At 38.0% G+C, this 17,500-nt stretch overlaps 2 protein-coding genes and 1 long non-coding RNA gene across 3 annotated transcripts in view; 1 reads left to right on the plus strand and 2 right to left on the minus strand.

Annotated features, from left to right (window-relative positions):
• Nucleotides 1–1,352, minus strand: part of igfn1.3 (immunoglobulin like and fibronectin type III domain containing 1, tandem duplicate 3) — an 11,683-nt gene extending 10,331 nt beyond the window's left edge. Inside the window, exons 1-6 of the mRNA XM_077573407.1 lie at nucleotides 1,301–1,352; nucleotides 1,056–1,178; nucleotides 820–956; nucleotides 639–738; nucleotides 510–551; nucleotides 127–362 (exon numbers count right to left, since the gene is read on the minus strand). Coding sequence (XP_077429533.1) covers nucleotides 127–362; nucleotides 510–551; nucleotides 639–738; nucleotides 820–956; nucleotides 1,056–1,178; nucleotides 1,301–1,352 — 690 coding nt within the window. The remainder of the gene's footprint in view (nucleotides 1–126; nucleotides 363–509; nucleotides 552–638; nucleotides 739–819; nucleotides 957–1,055; nucleotides 1,179–1,300) is intronic.
• Nucleotides 1–17,500, plus strand: part of LOC144056132 (uncharacterized) — a 127,545-nt gene that overhangs the window by 49,484 nt on the left and 60,561 nt on the right. Inside the window, exon 2 of the long non-coding RNA XR_013295004.1 lies at nucleotides 11,377–11,497. This is a non-coding gene — a long non-coding RNA (uncharacterized LOC144056132). The remainder of the gene's footprint in view (nucleotides 1–11,376; nucleotides 11,498–17,500) is intronic.
• Nucleotides 5,665–17,500, minus strand: part of LOC144056129 (immunoglobulin-like and fibronectin type III domain-containing protein 1) — a 26,640-nt gene continuing 14,804 nt past the window's right edge. The window contains exons 13-25 of the mRNA XM_077572617.1: nucleotides 12,440–12,485; nucleotides 11,355–11,479; nucleotides 11,141–11,282; nucleotides 10,371–10,664; nucleotides 9,540–9,836; nucleotides 8,942–9,121; nucleotides 8,734–8,862; nucleotides 8,337–8,645; nucleotides 8,110–8,195; nucleotides 7,843–8,035; nucleotides 6,497–6,793; nucleotides 6,098–6,424; nucleotides 5,665–6,001 (exon numbers count right to left, since the gene is read on the minus strand). Of these exons, the coding sequence (XP_077428743.1) occupies nucleotides 5,997–6,001; nucleotides 6,098–6,424; nucleotides 6,497–6,793; nucleotides 7,843–8,035; nucleotides 8,110–8,195; nucleotides 8,337–8,645; nucleotides 8,734–8,862; nucleotides 8,942–9,121; nucleotides 9,540–9,836; nucleotides 10,371–10,664; nucleotides 11,141–11,282; nucleotides 11,355–11,479; nucleotides 12,440–12,485 (2,430 nt within the window). The 3' untranslated portion in view covers nucleotides 5,665–5,996. The remainder of the gene's footprint in view (nucleotides 6,002–6,097; nucleotides 6,425–6,496; nucleotides 6,794–7,842; nucleotides 8,036–8,109; nucleotides 8,196–8,336; nucleotides 8,646–8,733; nucleotides 8,863–8,941; nucleotides 9,122–9,539; nucleotides 9,837–10,370; nucleotides 10,665–11,140; nucleotides 11,283–11,354; nucleotides 11,480–12,439; nucleotides 12,486–17,500) is intronic.

Consider the following 17,500-nt stretch of genomic DNA (forward strand, 5'->3'; position numbering starts at 1 on the left):
AGGATTGTGCGGCGCTGAAGCCTATCTCATCTGATTTGGGTCAAAACTCCTACTACCATTCACATTCACATTCACACCGCCACTGAGTGGGAACTGAGGCTGCAGAATAAAAATGGAAAAAAATACCTTCTCTTGCTCATATTCCCTCTCCAGCTTCTTCTTATTTAGTTTCTTCAGCATCCAGCGGAAATCCGTGACGCCGTATTCGCTGCAGATATTCTCGTAATCTTTTTTATCAGAGCTCAACAAAAGCTCCCAAAATCTGTTGTCAATGACTCGTTGGACTTCGGGTTTTGGTTCGATGTTAGCCCTATACAAGAAATTAATTGATACCAAAGCAAATGTCATTTGCTTTTGCCACACTGATTCAGTGTCGTCGTACTTACGCGCTTTTTAAGACTTTCATGAAGTTTTCGGGGAATTCTCGGACAGCTGGAATGCATTGGGGCCATGTTTTTTTGATTAATTTAATGCGTGACTTTGGATGTAAAACAATGCGGGGTCTATACCTGTTCTCGATTGCTGCAAGGCTCTGCTCTTTTTATAGCCAACTGGAGAGGAAGACATTGGAATATAGGACAATTAATTCCTTTGAGTAATTAGTTTTATTTATTTAGTATGTAAGATAAGTGACTCACCTTCAATGATATTAAGGGCAGCTGTGACAACTGCTTTTCCATACTCATTTGTAGCAAAACATTTGTAGGTGTCAGCGTGTTCCACTGCTACGTCCGGTATCTATAGAAACGCAAAATCCATACGAGTTATTTTCGCGGGCTTATGTACATTTCCGTCAGCCTTTTGTTTATTTGAGCTCACCTGCAGTGAGTGTTCACCAGAATGCGTGTCGTAAACCATTTTGTAATTCTCTTCATCAATTTCCCCATCATTTCTCGCCCACGACACCCTCGGCTCAGGTTGGCCACAAATTCTCGCTTTGAAAATGGCGAGCTTTCCTGGAAATGAGCCGTCCAAATCGCTGGTCATCATGGCGTAATGTGCAGCAAACAAATACACACACACGACCTTTGACACAGGGGTGTTTGCACCCTTACCTTCTTGAATGGTCAGCGCGATGGGTTTCCGGGTGAAGTCTGGGGTACTCATCCCTGTAGGGACTTCCTCCACAAATTGAGTGATCATCACTCCGGGCACCTTCGACCTCTTTTTGATAATCACTGTCAAAAAATAACTGTATTTGTTGAAAGAGCTTGAGTCCGTCTAAGGTCGTACATTTTGGACTTAGAGCAAACATTTTGGAGATGCTTTAAAAAAGAAAAAAGATAAAAATGTTACTTGCCTTGCCCAGGCGCAGTGGGCTCCATGTCCTCAATTCGACGTATCTTAAACATCTTGATCTAGATGCACAACTTCTACAGATGCTCTGTAAAATACGGGTATATTACATGTAGTTACTGTAGGACCGCAAATGAAATGATTGATCCATTCGTTGATTGTTACAAATTCAGCCAGTTGTGTGTAATTGACTCATTAATTTTGCCCATAGTCAAATAATACGACGGTGTATGAAAGCCACGTATAAATATATATTTTTTAGAGGGTGGGGGCAATATTCCGAGAAAAAAATCGCAAATTTCCCACTTTATAAAGTCGCAAATCTGTGAGAAAAAAACTCCGAAATTTGCAAATGAATAAAGTGGCAAATTTGCGAGTTTATAAAGTGGCAGATTTGTAAGAAAAAAACTAAGAAAGTTACGAGAACTACATGTAACGTACTACTCGACTGTTTGTGCCAATACTTTTCGGTCGGGTTTCCAAATAAGGAGATAGTAATTGCTTTAGCAGAGATTAACCATATGATGTTAAGCATTCGCTCTTTGAAACGTTGTGTACGGCCACTGGCCAGCGACGAAGACGCCTCGCTTTGCGAAGGTCCACACCCGGACGATCAAACATTTAAGTTAATTTGTGTAAAATGTATATTTACTTGTACATTTATGTTTCCAGAATTATTGTTTACACGTTAATACATTTTGGTATTTTTTTTTGTACAAATATCTAAGTTGATGTGTCGAATCTGCTGCTCCGTCATTCACTAGCGTTTACCTAAAGTATGCTAGCATCTGATTGGTTAGTGTTTAGTCATCTGATAGGGGATCAGAAAGTGTTGTTGCTCTAGCTGCGGTAAATGACGAGTAAAGTTTAAATTTAAGAATTAATCAATCTCGCGATTAGACTATAGCTACGCTACGTGTATTTCCCGTAAGTTTTTTTCTTGCAAATCTGCCACTTTATAAAGTGGCAAATTTGTGAGTTTTTTTCTCGAAATTGTGCCCCCACCCTCTAAAAAAATATATTTATACGTGGCCCTAACACACCGTCGTAAATCAAGAACTTTTTATTTTTAATTGTAACAACTAATTAGTTTACTGCTGGACTATGGCACATTCTCACTTGTACACAAATTTATCTTGCCGGTGTATGAATGGTAAATAAATAGGTGTAATTGGACAGATTAACCGTCCCGACACTTTAAAGCGCCCTCGGACAGATTGTGCTTGTGTTCATCTGTAATGTTATATATGAGTTTAAAGAAAAAGCTCCAACTGAATATTGATAGTAAAGACGCATAATTTTTTTTTTTTACAGTTTATCGTAATACAGAGTGAAATTTTACGAGAGTGGTTCAAATATCGACGAGTGGGTAACCCCATCCGTACTGAATGACAGAACACCCGTGGTCATCACATACTTGCATGGCGACTGAAGATGCCAGCAAGTGACCAGCTCCGCTTTTGCTGCCAGTAGGTCACATAACTTCATAAAACTATCAGTCATGGAAGTGACACAAAACCACACGTTGTCTGTCATTGTTTTAACCCTACTCTTTATGTTAGTTTGTCAGAAACTTGACTTCCTGGGTCAATTTCACCTGTCACGCAAAGTGTCTGACTTTGGAGAAAAAAAAGCAACATTAACTTCATTACTCACCATTTCATGAATAATTATAGTTGTTTATTGAGTCACTCAACTTACTAGTTGATTTAAAAAAAATAATTATATATATATACTGTATATAATGGGTGAATTTGACCCACTACATGACAGGAGGGTAAATGAACTACCTTGTATTTTAGATTATATTTTGTAAAATTAATGCAGATTAATCCATGCACTTTTGAATGTCTAGTGGTGTCTGTGATTAAAAAAAAAAAATACAAAAAAAAAAAAAATAAATATATATATATATATATATATATATATATATATATGAGTAAAATACACATACAAGTTGTAAATCAGAGAAATTTTTGTAAAGAAATGTAATTTATAATTAATTCTAATTCATAATTTTGCATTACTACACTGTAAATGCGTCATATACACTACAGTTTTTCATTTCTCACTGGTATGCTTCAATTCTGCATTCAAACAAGTCCATACATCTTCACCATCACACAGTACACATTGTAATTTGCTTTAAAGCTGAGTAAGGACTAAAATTGTATAAACTGTTCATTTTCCACAGACACAACCTTGACTGAGCAACAAGTAATCAAATGTGCACACACACTCTCACATTAAATAAATTAATGGGCAATAAATCATATTTGAGATTAAGCTCAGCATCTTTTTGCTTCTACTCACTATTTTCCAAGTCGAGTTTTATCCGCTGATGTGTTGCCAGCTCAAACCTGTGAGTGGGAGTGAAGACTTTTTAGAGGAAACATTAGCCCTTGCTTTTTCACTGTAGCCCTCAGGGGATAGGTTTACTCGCATGCTCTTTGGACCTAAAAAAGCCATACGTTCTTGAAAAGGGGGTACGAGAGGAGATCCGATCATGAAGCCTTGTAATCCCTCCCTCATCAGCACAATGTCTACTCTGGGCCTTTAGCACAGCAATTTTGGCTTCATTTTTTTTCACTTGAAGGTCTTTGGAATTCTTATTTTAATGGCCCATCATCAGCCCTAGCCTCTCTGTTACATTTATCAACAGGGAAAGTGTTGCTTTAATTAAATTTGTTGTGTATTGTAAACAAATGTCACTGGTACAAAAACACAAATTCTTGCAAATCTGGCCATATACTGTCCAATATTTAAATAATCTATTATTTATTTCATGCAAATGCAGAATGAAAATCTTTTTAATATTTACTATCGTAAGGAACCCGTCCCAAGAATCTGAGTAGTGGCACCCCGCTGAGGCTAACAGTTGACCCTCTCTTCTTCAGTGACACTAAACTTGGACCTCAACCCCCCTTAAAAAAAAAAAATATGCGCTGGGAAGTAATGCTAGATCATGTGGGCATAAATTAGACCTCCTGCATAAGTGTCAAAGTGTTTTATACTTTCTTGCTATTTTCAGGTTTCAGCTAGTGCCAAAAGAAACAGAAATATGAATACATATGTTGGGACCGTCTCCATTAAACAGAAGCCATTTATTTAAGGAGTGTCAATGCTGGTGGACATCAGTAACATGTAATGCGTAAAATAAGCACATTTGACAGTAATGACTAAATCGAATGTGTTATTTTTTTAATGTTCAAATAATCAGACTAAAATTACTCTTCAAATTCCCCAGATAGTTACTTTAAAGAGTGCGTATGCTTCTACGTATACACGTAAAAGCAGCATTTCAGTAAAATTGCCAGCAAGCTGAATTCTCACGGAATTTTTGTTCAAAAATACTACGAGAATACATCGTGTACTGCTATGACGGCGTATTAGGGTCACGTAAAAATAATATAAATATTTTTTCTCTGAATATTGCCCCCACCCTCTAAAAAAAATATTTATACGTGGCCCTAATACGCCGTCGTATACTGCTCCCGCTGATACGTTCGCAACCGACCTTTTTTAGGTTGGACCAATCAGGCGTTGTTTAGGGCGGGACATGCAGCTGTGACGAAACCAGGAAGCGCCAATGCCGGGGGAAACAAACAAACCTAACAGAGGAATGGACACTGCAATTAATTCTGTTCTTGCAGAATTACTCACCGTTTCCTCGTTGAATGTTGAACAGCAAGAGGCGCTTCGTGCATTTTTATCTGGTAAAGATGTTCGTGCTTTTTTTTTTTTTTCCTAAGACGAGACCGAAGACGACTGGTCAAAACAAACGTGCACAAGATGCCGCATCGTCTAATCAGCTCAAAGTATTGTACAGAATGTCCCGCCTTTCCTGAGCAAATCACCGTGGAGCAGTCCCAGATTCATAATGTGAAGAACTCCCTTGAGTGAATCACAATTCTCAGTCTGACTATTGCCAGGTTAGCATTTCGGAGAGAAAGACATTTTATATCAATATAGACACTTCTCAGCAACGGGCTTCTGTCATGCACAATATTTTACTGGTAACTAGGGAATTCAGTTACAACATTTGCTCATACTCCCAAGTCACTTGAAGTCATCTGAGAGACTATTTGCGCTCCGATCCTGCTTCTTTGGAGTTGAAATAGTTTCAGCTGTTAATTCTTTGATGTCTGTGTTGGATGACGCATCCGGTTACTAATTGGTGGCACGGCGTTTGCTAGAGGGTGGCCACTATTTGTGGACATACTTTTAATTGTAATTTGGCAATACTCCTGTAATGCTACCACTGGTGCTGGTTTAAATAAATACATAAATAAATAAAGAAGGCTCTTTATTGTGAGTCAAAAAGTTTTATTTACATTAAACTCAAAAACAATTTCACGTTTTGGGAGTTAACCAATTCAGTCAGTGGACAGTCAGCTTTGATTGAAATGCATATAACATGAATGTATTTACTGTATACCATGTGTTGTTTGCTGTTAGGCATGCATACCTACAAATGTGTCTTGTGAAACGTTACTTAAAAAAAAAAAAACTGCACTGTATTCGTAAAGCAATTTTAGTTGGTAGAACCATCGAAATATGTTGTGTTTTCTGCTGTTAAATAAAATAAATATTAAGTCATTATTTGGTGATCATGCTTGTTTCACCACTGAAGATGAAGATTTCATGCAAGTGACAGCTTAGATTTCTTTTCTGGTCACAGGTCCTGCATTTTCATTTTTTCATTCTGAAAAAAGAAAAGAAGAAAAAAAGACAAGATTTATTTAGATGTTTTTCTTGATGCAACCAAATCTTGTGCAGACATCTACTAATAAAGACTTACCCCTAACTGTCAACTTCGTAGAGCACTCTGCTCTCCCCTTGGGGTTTTCCGCGACCACCTTGTACTCTCCGGTGTCTTTGGATCCGACCCTCAGAATGAGCAGAGAGCAGACTCCGCAGGTGTTGGAGATGTAGTAGTTGGTGTTGGTATTCAGGCTAACGTTGTTGCGAAGCCACGTGACATGAGGTGTTGGGTCCCCCTTTAAAGCGCAGCTCATGTAGCATTCGTATCCTTGGGGAGCGGTGTGCATTTTCAGCGGGACCAGGAACTTTGGGGGGCACTGGAGATCGCAGGTTTTGGATTCCGGCCTGATTACTATGAACTTTTCTGAAGAAAAGTACAGTAGATGTGAATTAACTCGAATGTTATTGTTGTAGAAAAATCTGCCAGCGTGCATACCTTTCTTGACTGGTATCAGCCACCTTGGTGATTCGGAGGCTTTGGAGGAGCCCATGTCGTTCTTGGCATAGACACGGAACCTGTACTCTCTCCCCGGCATTATGTTGCAGGCTGTGAACTTATTGTTAAAGATGTGATCTGCAACTGTGTTCCATGTTCGCTTGCTGGAATCGCGCTTCATCACCATGTAATGCAACCTGTCGTCACGTTTCTCATCTGGAGAAGGTTCCCATGAAATGGTTACGGTGCCCGGCACATTTTCTTCTATTTCCACTGGGCCTGGTGGCTTTGGCTCATCTGGAGGTAAAAATAAATCATAATGTGTTTAAAAAAACGTATAAATACGTTTGATTTTAAATATTACCATGCTCCCAAAAACATATTTATATGTTTTTTTTTTTTTACGTTTTTTTTTTCAGCTAGAGCATACAAAATGCTTTGATGCAGCCTCTGAACTGAAGAGAATGGTCATGGCAATGGTAGTTATTACAAAATCGGCCAGCAAGTAGCAGCAGAGTACAGACGCTCCCCACCTTACGAACGAGTTACGTTCCGGACGATCGTTCGTTAGTTGAATTTGTTCGTAAGTTGCTTCAGTGCTATATTTTGTATTATAATTTATGTTTAAAGCCTATATAAGTATATTGAAGGTTTATATAAGTATGTTTAAGGCTTGTACAAGTAACCTGCATTTGTTTGTACGGAAAAAAACTTTTAATAAAATGGAGAGAATACGTACAGTACTGTACTGTACTACGTATGTTAGAGAGAGAGAGCGAAAGACACACACACAGTATGTACATGTACGTAATAAGTTAAATAAAATGAAGTTTAACTTACTTTTGGAAGATGTACTCGATGCTTAAGGAGATGATGGAGGAGGAGGAAGAGGAGGATTTTATATCATGAGAGATTCTTCGTCGTCGCTGGAATCGGCTTCAAAAGTTATTTCCTGCTTAATGGGGACCGGCGTTTTCTTCCTCCTCCTCCTCGCCACGTTGCTCAGCCTCCAATGAGCTCTCACACCGCCAATCGTCGGTATTAGCGGCGGAAAGAAGCACTACGCGCAATACAAAATCTAACTTACAGCATTTCTTTCCGAACATTTTTCGACATACTGTACGCGCAGAAATGTTCGTATGTACCGTTGTTCGTAACTCGAATGTTCGTAAGTAGGGGAGCGTCTGTATAAGAGATCAACCAGGGCCATGAAAGAACATAACTGCATTAATGCAGCAGTGAAGTCATAATTACGGTCACACCATAATCAGATTCGGATTACCCCAGTGTCGTAAAAACAGAACTATACGCGTAAACCAAGGACTCCGTGTACTACTAACACTCACCTGTGACTCTTATTTCAATACTGAAGGTTTCTTGTCCCGCAATGTTCTTGACAACAATGGTGTAGACACCAGAGTCCGAGCGCTCGGCAGAAGGAATCAAAAGCTGTGATGTGCCTTCCGCATTGCTGATCGTCACCTTTTTAGTGGCCGGCACGTCATCTTTCAGCCATGTCACCTCGGGCCAAGGGGAGGCCTGCAGGGGACATAAAAAGATAATGACTGAATGAGTCATTTCAACGTCTAAATGGCATTTCTAAAGACAATTACCTCAAAGTTCATTGTAAACCGTGCTGAATTTCCGGCTTGCACCACCATAAAACTCTTGATCTTTGTGTCGGTGAAACGTGGTCTCACTAGGTAAAGAAAAGCCCATATTGTTTGTATTTTAAAAAGACCAGATTTTCACTATAAAATCCATTCTTAGTGTTCATTTAAGGAAGCACTTCTTTTAGATTTAAACCAGTGCAGCGAAGAAGTAAAAAAAAAAAAATCACCAGGAGGCGGCATAGCAAGGATGAAGTTGTCCAAATCCTGTGGTTCACCATCTCCTCCATCGTTGGTAGCGATGACTCTCACCCAGTACATGGCCATCGACTTTAAGTTTTTCACTGTGTAGAAATTTGTGGTTACTAAATTGGAATTACAACGATTCCACTCTGTGTTCTCTGCGGGACGGATCTCCACAAAGTATCCTTTGGCTTCGTCCTGGACCCCCTCAATATCCTTGGGTTTGACCCAAGACAGGCATAGAGTCGTGTAGCTAGAGTCGGTCACCTTCAAATCAATGACTTTTCCAGGAGGCTCTGCAAAGCACAATTTACAATCAGTATGACCTTTTTCAGAATTAGCTTAGCAACATAACTGCCCTTAAATTTCCAAGTTACCACCTACTTTTGGGATCTCTGGCAAAGACAAACTCCGAAGGTGTGCTGAATTCACCTGCTCCAGAGTTATTTATAGCCGCCACACGAAATTCATATTCGATACCCTCGACCACGTCTTTAACAGCAAACCCTTTAGCTGTGGGGGTGTAAAACAACAATAAATAAAAAAAAAGCCTCATCAAAAATTTATATTGCTCAAGGACATAAAATGTAACCTCTAATCATCTCTTCTGGCAGGTTGACTTGACCCCAGAGGTTGCTTCCCTTTTTGCGCTTTTCAAGGTTGTATCCGAGAATATTGGTGCCTCCCGTGTTGGCTGGAGGAGACCAGGCGAGGTTGATGCAGTCCTTGAAGGCACTGACGACCCTTGGTGTTGACGGAGGTCCAGGGTATGCTGTGTGTGTGCGGGTGCACACAATTTTAGTTATGAAACAAAAGGCTACACAAGAGTCGAGACAAACTAAAATTCTGTTAATACTGGTTGGTACAGGTTACAATGCCGCCTTCTGTAGTTTTAAGTGAGTCTGAAATTACCCTCCCATACACTTTAGACACAAACAAATGAAAAATGTGATGTTGGAGGTTTGTTGAAAATTTATCAAAGTTATTCCAGCACAACAACAAACACATGGATAAGAGTTTTCGACCGCAGTTTAGTTACCACATAAGCTAACAATTAGCATAGCGTTTTGTCTTTTCCAGATTTTCACATCTGACGGGATTTTTTTTTCTTTCTTTCTCCTATTTAAAATAATCAATAAATATGCATCAGTGAATATTAATTCAATACATCCGCGATGGCATTGGTATACCTTTTGTCCCAGCTTGAATGTCCTCCGTTTCCATTAGCTCGCTGGTGCCCATTTCAGTCTCCACTCTGATGCGGTAGCAGTACCTGCGACCATGGTCTACGTCTAAGTCCCGGTATTTGGCCAGTGGACCGATGGGCCCAAGCCTCTTCCAGGTGTTGCGACCAATCTGTTGCCGCTCGAGGATATAGTTGCCTATCTTGCAGCCGCCGCTGTCTTTCGGCGGCCGCCACTTGATCTCGATTGCGGAGGAGGAAGCTTCCACAATTTCCACAGGTCCCATAGGGGGAGTAGGTTTATCTGTCGAGGGGCGTTAAATCTATTAGAATATTTAAATTTAGAACTGTTTGAAAATACAGTGGAACCTCTGTTGTGGAATTTTCAGTAGTTAGGTGAGATGTATGAAACAGTCCGGAAAACAATTTGTCTTTTGGGTTTCCTTATACAGTATTTGAAGCTTCAAATATACATAAGTCTATCAGAGCAGTCTACAAGATAGTGGTCTGTGAGAGAGTGCGCAGTAAGAATAACGGGAAAATTCTCCATGCTGCCGAGTTAGGTTTTTGGGAAGAGAAGGGAGGGTCAGCTAGACAGGAAAGCAAGCAGTCTGTTCCCAGCAGGCTTATCAGTCAAAATCACTTTGTTATTGCTTCATGTTGTTAACGAAAATACAGGTGTCCACAATACAGTATAAACTTATGCTAATATGTGCTGAGTAATTATTTTCCAAGTCTAATGCCCCAAAAGTCATACAGCTTGAAGCTTGGAAGCCAGTGTATCGGATTGCGTTTGACTTTGGAGGCTCCACTGTATGTATTTGAGTCCGATACATACCTTGTACAATCAGTTCAGTTAAGGCCTCTGCAGTACCAAACTCATTTTTGAGCTTCAACTTGACTTCGCCACTGTCCTTGCGCTGCAACTTGATCAGAAGCAGACGTGTGTAGCCGTCGGAGGTCTCTAGCTTGATGTTGGCCTCGTCCGAAAGCTCTTCCCCCTCATGGAACCACTGAACTTTTATCGGCTCTCGTCCCATGTAGGATAACTTAAAGGTTGCTTTGTGCCCCTTTTTCACCGTGACAGGAGTGATAAAGGTGTTTAGTTCCTCTGGGTCAAATCTGGGAGGATCTAAAAAAAATATATAAAATAATAATAAATAATAGTTGACACACTCTAAAAACAGTTGGGTCAAAAATAACCCAAATTGTGTCAAAAAGGGACTTACCCAACTTTTTGGGTTCTTCAATTTAGCCAAAAAGTTGGGTCAAATTAAATTAATAACTCACAAAATCTTTTTATTTAAATTTTTGGGTTAAATAACTCCAAGTCAGTCAGTTATTTTTTTACCCAATTCTACTGGGTTATTCAATTAACCCAAAAAGTTGGATCAAATAAATAACCCACAAAACAACCCCCCCCAAAATTGTTTGCTTTGTCGGTTAATTATTTAGTTTGGGTCAAATAACTCAACAAGAGGGTTGGTCCATTCTTGACACAATTTGGGTTATTTTTGATCCTACTGATTGTAGGCACTGTCTATTTTTGGGTAACTACATAACGCAAATGATGTCAGAACATTGTAATGTTTACTTTGCATTGCCTACCTTCAACAACAACCAAGGCCTCCGTCTTGCGGCCATCTGCTTCAAACTTATATTTTCCTGCAAATTCCTCTGGGACTTTGTGAAGTTTTAGCTTATGGTAGCTTCCTTCTTTTACAATAGTCATACCCTCTGTCGACTTGACCTGGAAACAAACTCAGTCAAATCCAAAAAATGATTTAAAAAAGAAAACACTTATTAGTTTACAAGTCTTTACCGCTTCTCCGTCTTTGTACCAGATACCCTCACAGTCCTCGCTACTGAGTTTACACACAAGTTCCGCATCTTCCCCAATGATGGCTTTGCAGTCGGAGAGTCCGACGTGGAAGTGCACACCTGGATCTGAGGATTATTCAACCGGTAAGTAGTGAAACAAGGCCAGCGCTGCTGACCATTTCCAGGTCACAAATCCAACTATGGGGTGTGTGTGTGTGTGGGGATTAATGCACATGTGAGCACACTTACCTCATTAATCCTTAAGCATTTCCTTTCTATTTTGTTCTACACATGCTAGAATTGAGGTTTTATATATTTGAAGAAGCTATGGTAGAAAGAGTGGGTGTCTTTGTCATTGTTTAGCTTTCGTCTTCATCCGTAAGATTGGAGATGTCTTGCTGCTCTTCTTGAGTTACTCCGAAGATAAAATGTACAATTGCGTCTTCTCCGTGCAAAAAAAACAGTTCAAGAGGCAGCCGAGTTGTCCTCCATCTTGAAATGATCAAAAGGCATCTCCGCAACACAAACGCTACTGCTTTCCGTCGAAAGAGCACAAACGTTTGTACCCGTTGTGCTCATTTGAGTAATTGCCCTCAACGCACTGACTCATCCTCAATTAAGATGCGGAAAGCAAGCAAGATTGTTAACATGAATGCACACCGAGCACAGATGCGTCCACACTGTCTGCAAACACAGCACGTATGAGATGGAGGCGAAAACACATACACATTCAACAGTACATTACCTCCCGTCATCAGGTCTAATTAAGGCGCAGATGCATTGCGTGTCGCACGCCAGACCCCACAACGTTTTCATTCATTTGCCTATTAGGGCCGTAATTGTATTGGGTGCCCTCGCAAGTGCATCCAATTTGATTAGCATATCCCCAAGGCACTCAAAGGTGAAATGCACTCCTGTCGAGAAACAATGACTGGAAAAGGTCATTTATTCAATTAGAGTTTGCACAAGCACGATAGATGAAAAGTCTCCAAACACATTAAAAGTCATTTTCTTAACAAATGACTTCATTATTAAAATACAAAGTACTTCCACATGCAGAAGGTAATGCAACGCGCGCCATCTTACCAATGATCGTCTCCTCGATCAGCGGGCCTTGCCTTACTCTGACACGCTTGCCAGATCCCGGCTGCTCTTCCTCTTCCTCCTCTTCCTCATTCTCATCTCCTTTATCACTTCCTGCATGGTCCAGTGCCAATAGATAACGGTCTTTATTTTTGTTTTGCTTTCAGGCGACATCATGGTGAGTACCGTCAATCCGGTGTTTCTAATGGATTGCGTTCAAACATGACATCAACATTTGTAACACTGACATTCACTAGTAGAGCAACGGCAATGCGTGTTAGTTAGCGCAGATAATATTTGATACAAAAAGTACCATCAGAAAAAAAATATTCGTACATACCATATTTCCACAAATAGTGCTGACATGAATTTATAAGATAGGAAAGTCTTTCATGGACTCATTAGTGTTAATTTTATCTGCCATTTTTAAATTTAGTCTCAGTTTTAGTCCAATTTTAGTGATGCTTGTTAGTTTTTATCACAGTAAGTCAACCTCATCCCGTTTTTATTTAGTCCATTTTTAGTCGACTGTAAATCTTAACATTTTAGTTTTTATTTTAGTCCAAGAAAATATAATTGTATTCGTCTAGTTTCAGTCGACAAAAACTGTCAACGTTTTAGTCAAATTTTAGTCAGGATAATCATATTGCCCCTGTATTTTTATTTTTTTTTGTCAGCATATGTTGAACATTTCAGATCTAAAACTATTTCACTCATCTTTGATGAAAAACAACTTCACACACAATTACAGTGGCTACTACGGCTCCATGTATTGAGCTAGTAAATTAGCAAGCATTAGTTAGCATTCGGGTTAACATTATGTTGGAACGTTATAGCCGTGGATTAATTTTAAAGTTTAACTATAATTTACTTTTTTTTTTTTTTTTAAATTAACATTTTAGTTTTTATTTTAGTCCAAGAAAATATAATTGTATTCGTCTAGTTTCAGTCAACAAAAACTGTCAACGTTTTAGTCTAATTTTAATCAGGATAATCATATTGCCCCTGTATTTTTATTTTTTTTTGTCAGCTTATGTTGAACATTTCAGATCTAAAACTATTTCACTCATCTTTGATGAAAAACAAGTTCACACACAATTACAGTGGCTACTACGGCTCCATGTATTGAGCTAGTAAATTAGCAAGCATTAGTTAGCATTCGGGTTAACATTATGTTGGAACGTTATAGCCGTGGATTAATTTTAAAGTTTAACTATAATTTCCTTTTTTTTTTTTTTTAAATTAACATTTTAGTTTTTATTTTAGTCCAAGAAAATATAATTGTATTCGTCTAGTTTCAGTCAACAAAAACTGTCAACGTTTTAATCAAATTTTAGTCAGGATAATCATATTGCCCCTGTATTTTTATTTTTTTTGTCAGCATATGTTGAACATTTCAGATCTAAAACTATTTCACATAAAATTTTCTCTCATCTCTTTGATGAAAAACAAGTTCACACACAATTACAGTGGCTACTACGGCTCCATGTATTGAGCTAGTAAATTAGCAAGCATTAGTTAGCATTTGGGTTAACATTATGTTGGAACGTTATAGCCGTGGATTAATTTTAAAGTATAACTATAATTTACTTTTTTTTTTTTTTTTAATTAACATTTTAGTTTTTATTTTAGTCCAAGAAAATATAATTGTATTCGTCTAGTTTCAGTCGACAAAAACTGTCAACGTTTTAATCAAATTTTAGTCAGGATAATCATATTGCCCCTGTATTTTTATTTTTTTTGTCAGCATATGTTGAACATTTCAGATCTAAAACTATTTCACATAAAATTTTCTCTCATCTCTTTGATGAAAAACAAGTTCACACACAATTACAGTGGCTACTACGGCTCCATGTATTGAGCTAGTAAATTAGCAAGCATTAGTTAGCATTCTGATTAACATTATGTTGGAACGTTATAGCCGTGGATTAATTTTAAAGTATAACTATAATTTACTTTTTTTTTTTTTTTTTTTTTACTCTTTGACTGCCAAAAAACGTTAAATAACGTTTAGTAAAATCCTATGGAGGAGTGCCAAAGACGTTAAAAGACGTTTGTTTCAAAACAGAGGTGAAACTAACCATTTTCTATTGTGGATTACTGAAAAACGGAATAAGGTAGAAACAAACTTTTTTTTCTGATGAAAGATGAGAGTCCAATCTTTTTTTCGTAGTATGTGTGTTTCCATAGTCCAAACACATAATTTTCTATGGACCCTGAAAGATCAGTCAAAATGCTTAAAATCGGCTGGCACCCACAGCATTCCTTTTCTGAAAACGTCTGGCAGTCAAAGAGTTAATTAACTTTTCACCGTGAATCCACCTCCTATCTGTCCCATGTGTTGCTAGCTGCAGATTTTAAAGGGGGTGTATCACTGTGTGTCACATGAATAGTGTCAGATAAGATTTTGCAAAATCATATATTTGTCTCGTTTCTGTTCACTAACTAAAATGTCCGTAGATTTTATTCAAATTTTTATTAAGTAAAGTACATTTTTGTCTCGTCTTCATTAGTCGACAAAAATGCATACTGATTAAGTCCCAGTTTATTAATGAGGGTTTTTGTCGAGTCTAGTCTAGTTTTAGTCCAGTGAAAAATGTGTTTAGTTTTCGTTGACTAAATTAACACAATTTTACACAATGTTACTTTTATTGCAATTCTTACCGTTTCTACGTTTTTTTTCTCCTTGTTGGAATGTTTGAGGGAGGCGTTCATTTGTGGATGACTGCCTGGCTATTTGACAAACGGCTGCCAATTTGGGAAATACAGTCATTCCACGCACACATATACAGCACCATGCTTAACATGCAAATTTCTATTGAGATGTGAACGTCACTCCACTCTCGGCACACATTGTACACACAAAAGGTGAACGCACATAAAAACAATGCAAATAGGTGACACGTCACCATTTTCAAGACTTCACAAGCATGATGATATGAGGCTTTTGTATAGCTTTTGTGTTAATTCTTTAACTTGACGAAAAAGGGTTTTCCACTAAATTGTCAGTGCTACCTCGATATCTCCGTGAAATAATTTGCCGTGTGCAACTCCAGACATTTCTTACCAACATCAGTGTCTTTAATGTCCACAATTTTCTCTTTGGGACAGTTTTCTTTAGTCCCGGACTTTTCACTGTTTTGCTCTGAAGTTTCCTCACCATCATAATTTCCTATTAGTGATGATAAATGGCAGCTTTATCCAGATTGTCAACGTCTTAGTTATTAATATGCACTCCGACCGACTCTTGTCAAATATTCTCAAAGTTGTCATCGGTTCTATTGAAAAATGTGTCAACTCTAGAATGATGGATTGACTTAACAAATATGACGTTCTACTTTGCAAAGTAGTTTAGATTAAATGCAATGTACTGTATTCTTTTAAATGTTAAGTTAGAGCAAGTAAAGAACATGATTCCCCATTTATTACTTTACCATCTCACTTTGGGATGATTTTCACTTTTTTGTTTGGCACTTTCCTCGCCATGATCGTTGCTAATGGGTGGTATTTCTTATTAGCATTCTGACTTAATGACCACAAAAGTGTTAGCGTTGCATTTTGAGTACAACAAATCAGCAAAATCTGTTGATTGACTTAACAAACTTGATGCTCATCAAACATTCTAGCCTTTTAGCATTAGCATTTTTTTTTGTCAAATGATTTAGTGTGATGAAATTACCTACAGACATCGCTTACCAAGAGCAGCATCTTCAGCGACCGCAATTTTCACTTTAGGACGTTTTTCTTTTGTCCCAGACTGTTCACTTTTTTGCTTTGCCGTTTCCTCACCATGATCATTTCCTATTGGTGATAATAAACGACAGCGTAATGAAGAAATGATGTTCTCGTATCTCTGTTTAAAAGGAGACTGGCGAACCTTCAGCCTCTGAGCACAGTCAGCATCAGGACCATTTAAAAAAAAAAAAACAGCTTCTATTATAACTGTTTTAGGAAAAATCCATAAATTCTAGAATCAGGTGATTGACAAGACTCACTTTAAGCACCCAGCTTCTACAATTACGAATTTACCGATCATGGAAATAATCTAGTGTGCAACCTCAGTCGTTTCTTACCGACAGCAGTGTCTTCGTCATCTTTATTTTGGGTCACAATTACTTTGGGATGTTTGTCTTTTTTTCCAGACTTTTCAGTTTTTGGCTGCACGGTTCTCTCGACTTGATCATTTCCTATGGTGACAATCAATGCCAGCTTTATGCAGAACATGATTTGTTGCTTAATATGTGCTCTCATATCTGTTATCAATATGCACTCTGACTCACAATCACAAAAGATACTTACCTTCACCTCGTAACTGAGCAAAAGTCGGCGTCAGTTCCGGTTTTTATTTTATCATATTTTTTTGGGAGCGGAAAAATCAATCAATTTTAAGACACAGTTGATTGATATTTTCTTCTCTGTTAAAAATATATATATTTTAGGACATGGATTGTCTTTAAAAGCAAAGCTGAAAATCCATGAAAAAGCAGACGGTGTTACAATATAAGCATCACGATTAAACAAAAGAAAGAAAGCAACTATAGAATCACAACATGAAATACAACTATACAGGGTCTTCCAAAAATGTATATTTTTTGGAATATATATATATATATATATATATATATATATATCAGGGATGTGATTTTTCCGCAAATTTGCGGAATTCCGCTTTTTTTTAGCCCCCCCCCCCCAAAAAAAAAATCCGATTTTATTTTTATTTTTTATTTTTTGTATTTCATTGTGTATGCACATGACTCCGACAGATAACATCTTCTGCTATAACAAAGACATTTGTGGTATGCTCTAATATGAGTTACTTTTCATTTGGTCATGATACAATTATTTGTTCATGAAATTTGAACTCTTCAACATTATTTATGTGTTAACTTAGTAATCACATTAGTTAGATGTGATAGTTTTTAAAAGCAAAGGCAGTCCAATGTTTTTGAATGTGACTGATTTTGAGTTGACTAAAACTGCCATTTTATATGGGATAGTTCAATATACATTGAAAATTTATGCTGTTGTTTTGTCTATTTCTTTGTCATGTGAGTGCATTGAAAG

This window comes from Vanacampus margaritifer, chromosome 8, assembly GCF_051991255.1.
Source record: "Vanacampus margaritifer isolate UIUO_Vmar chromosome 8, RoL_Vmar_1.0, whole genome shotgun sequence".
NCBI classification, from domain to species: Eukaryota; Metazoa; Chordata; class Actinopteri; order Syngnathiformes; family Syngnathidae; genus Vanacampus; species Vanacampus margaritifer.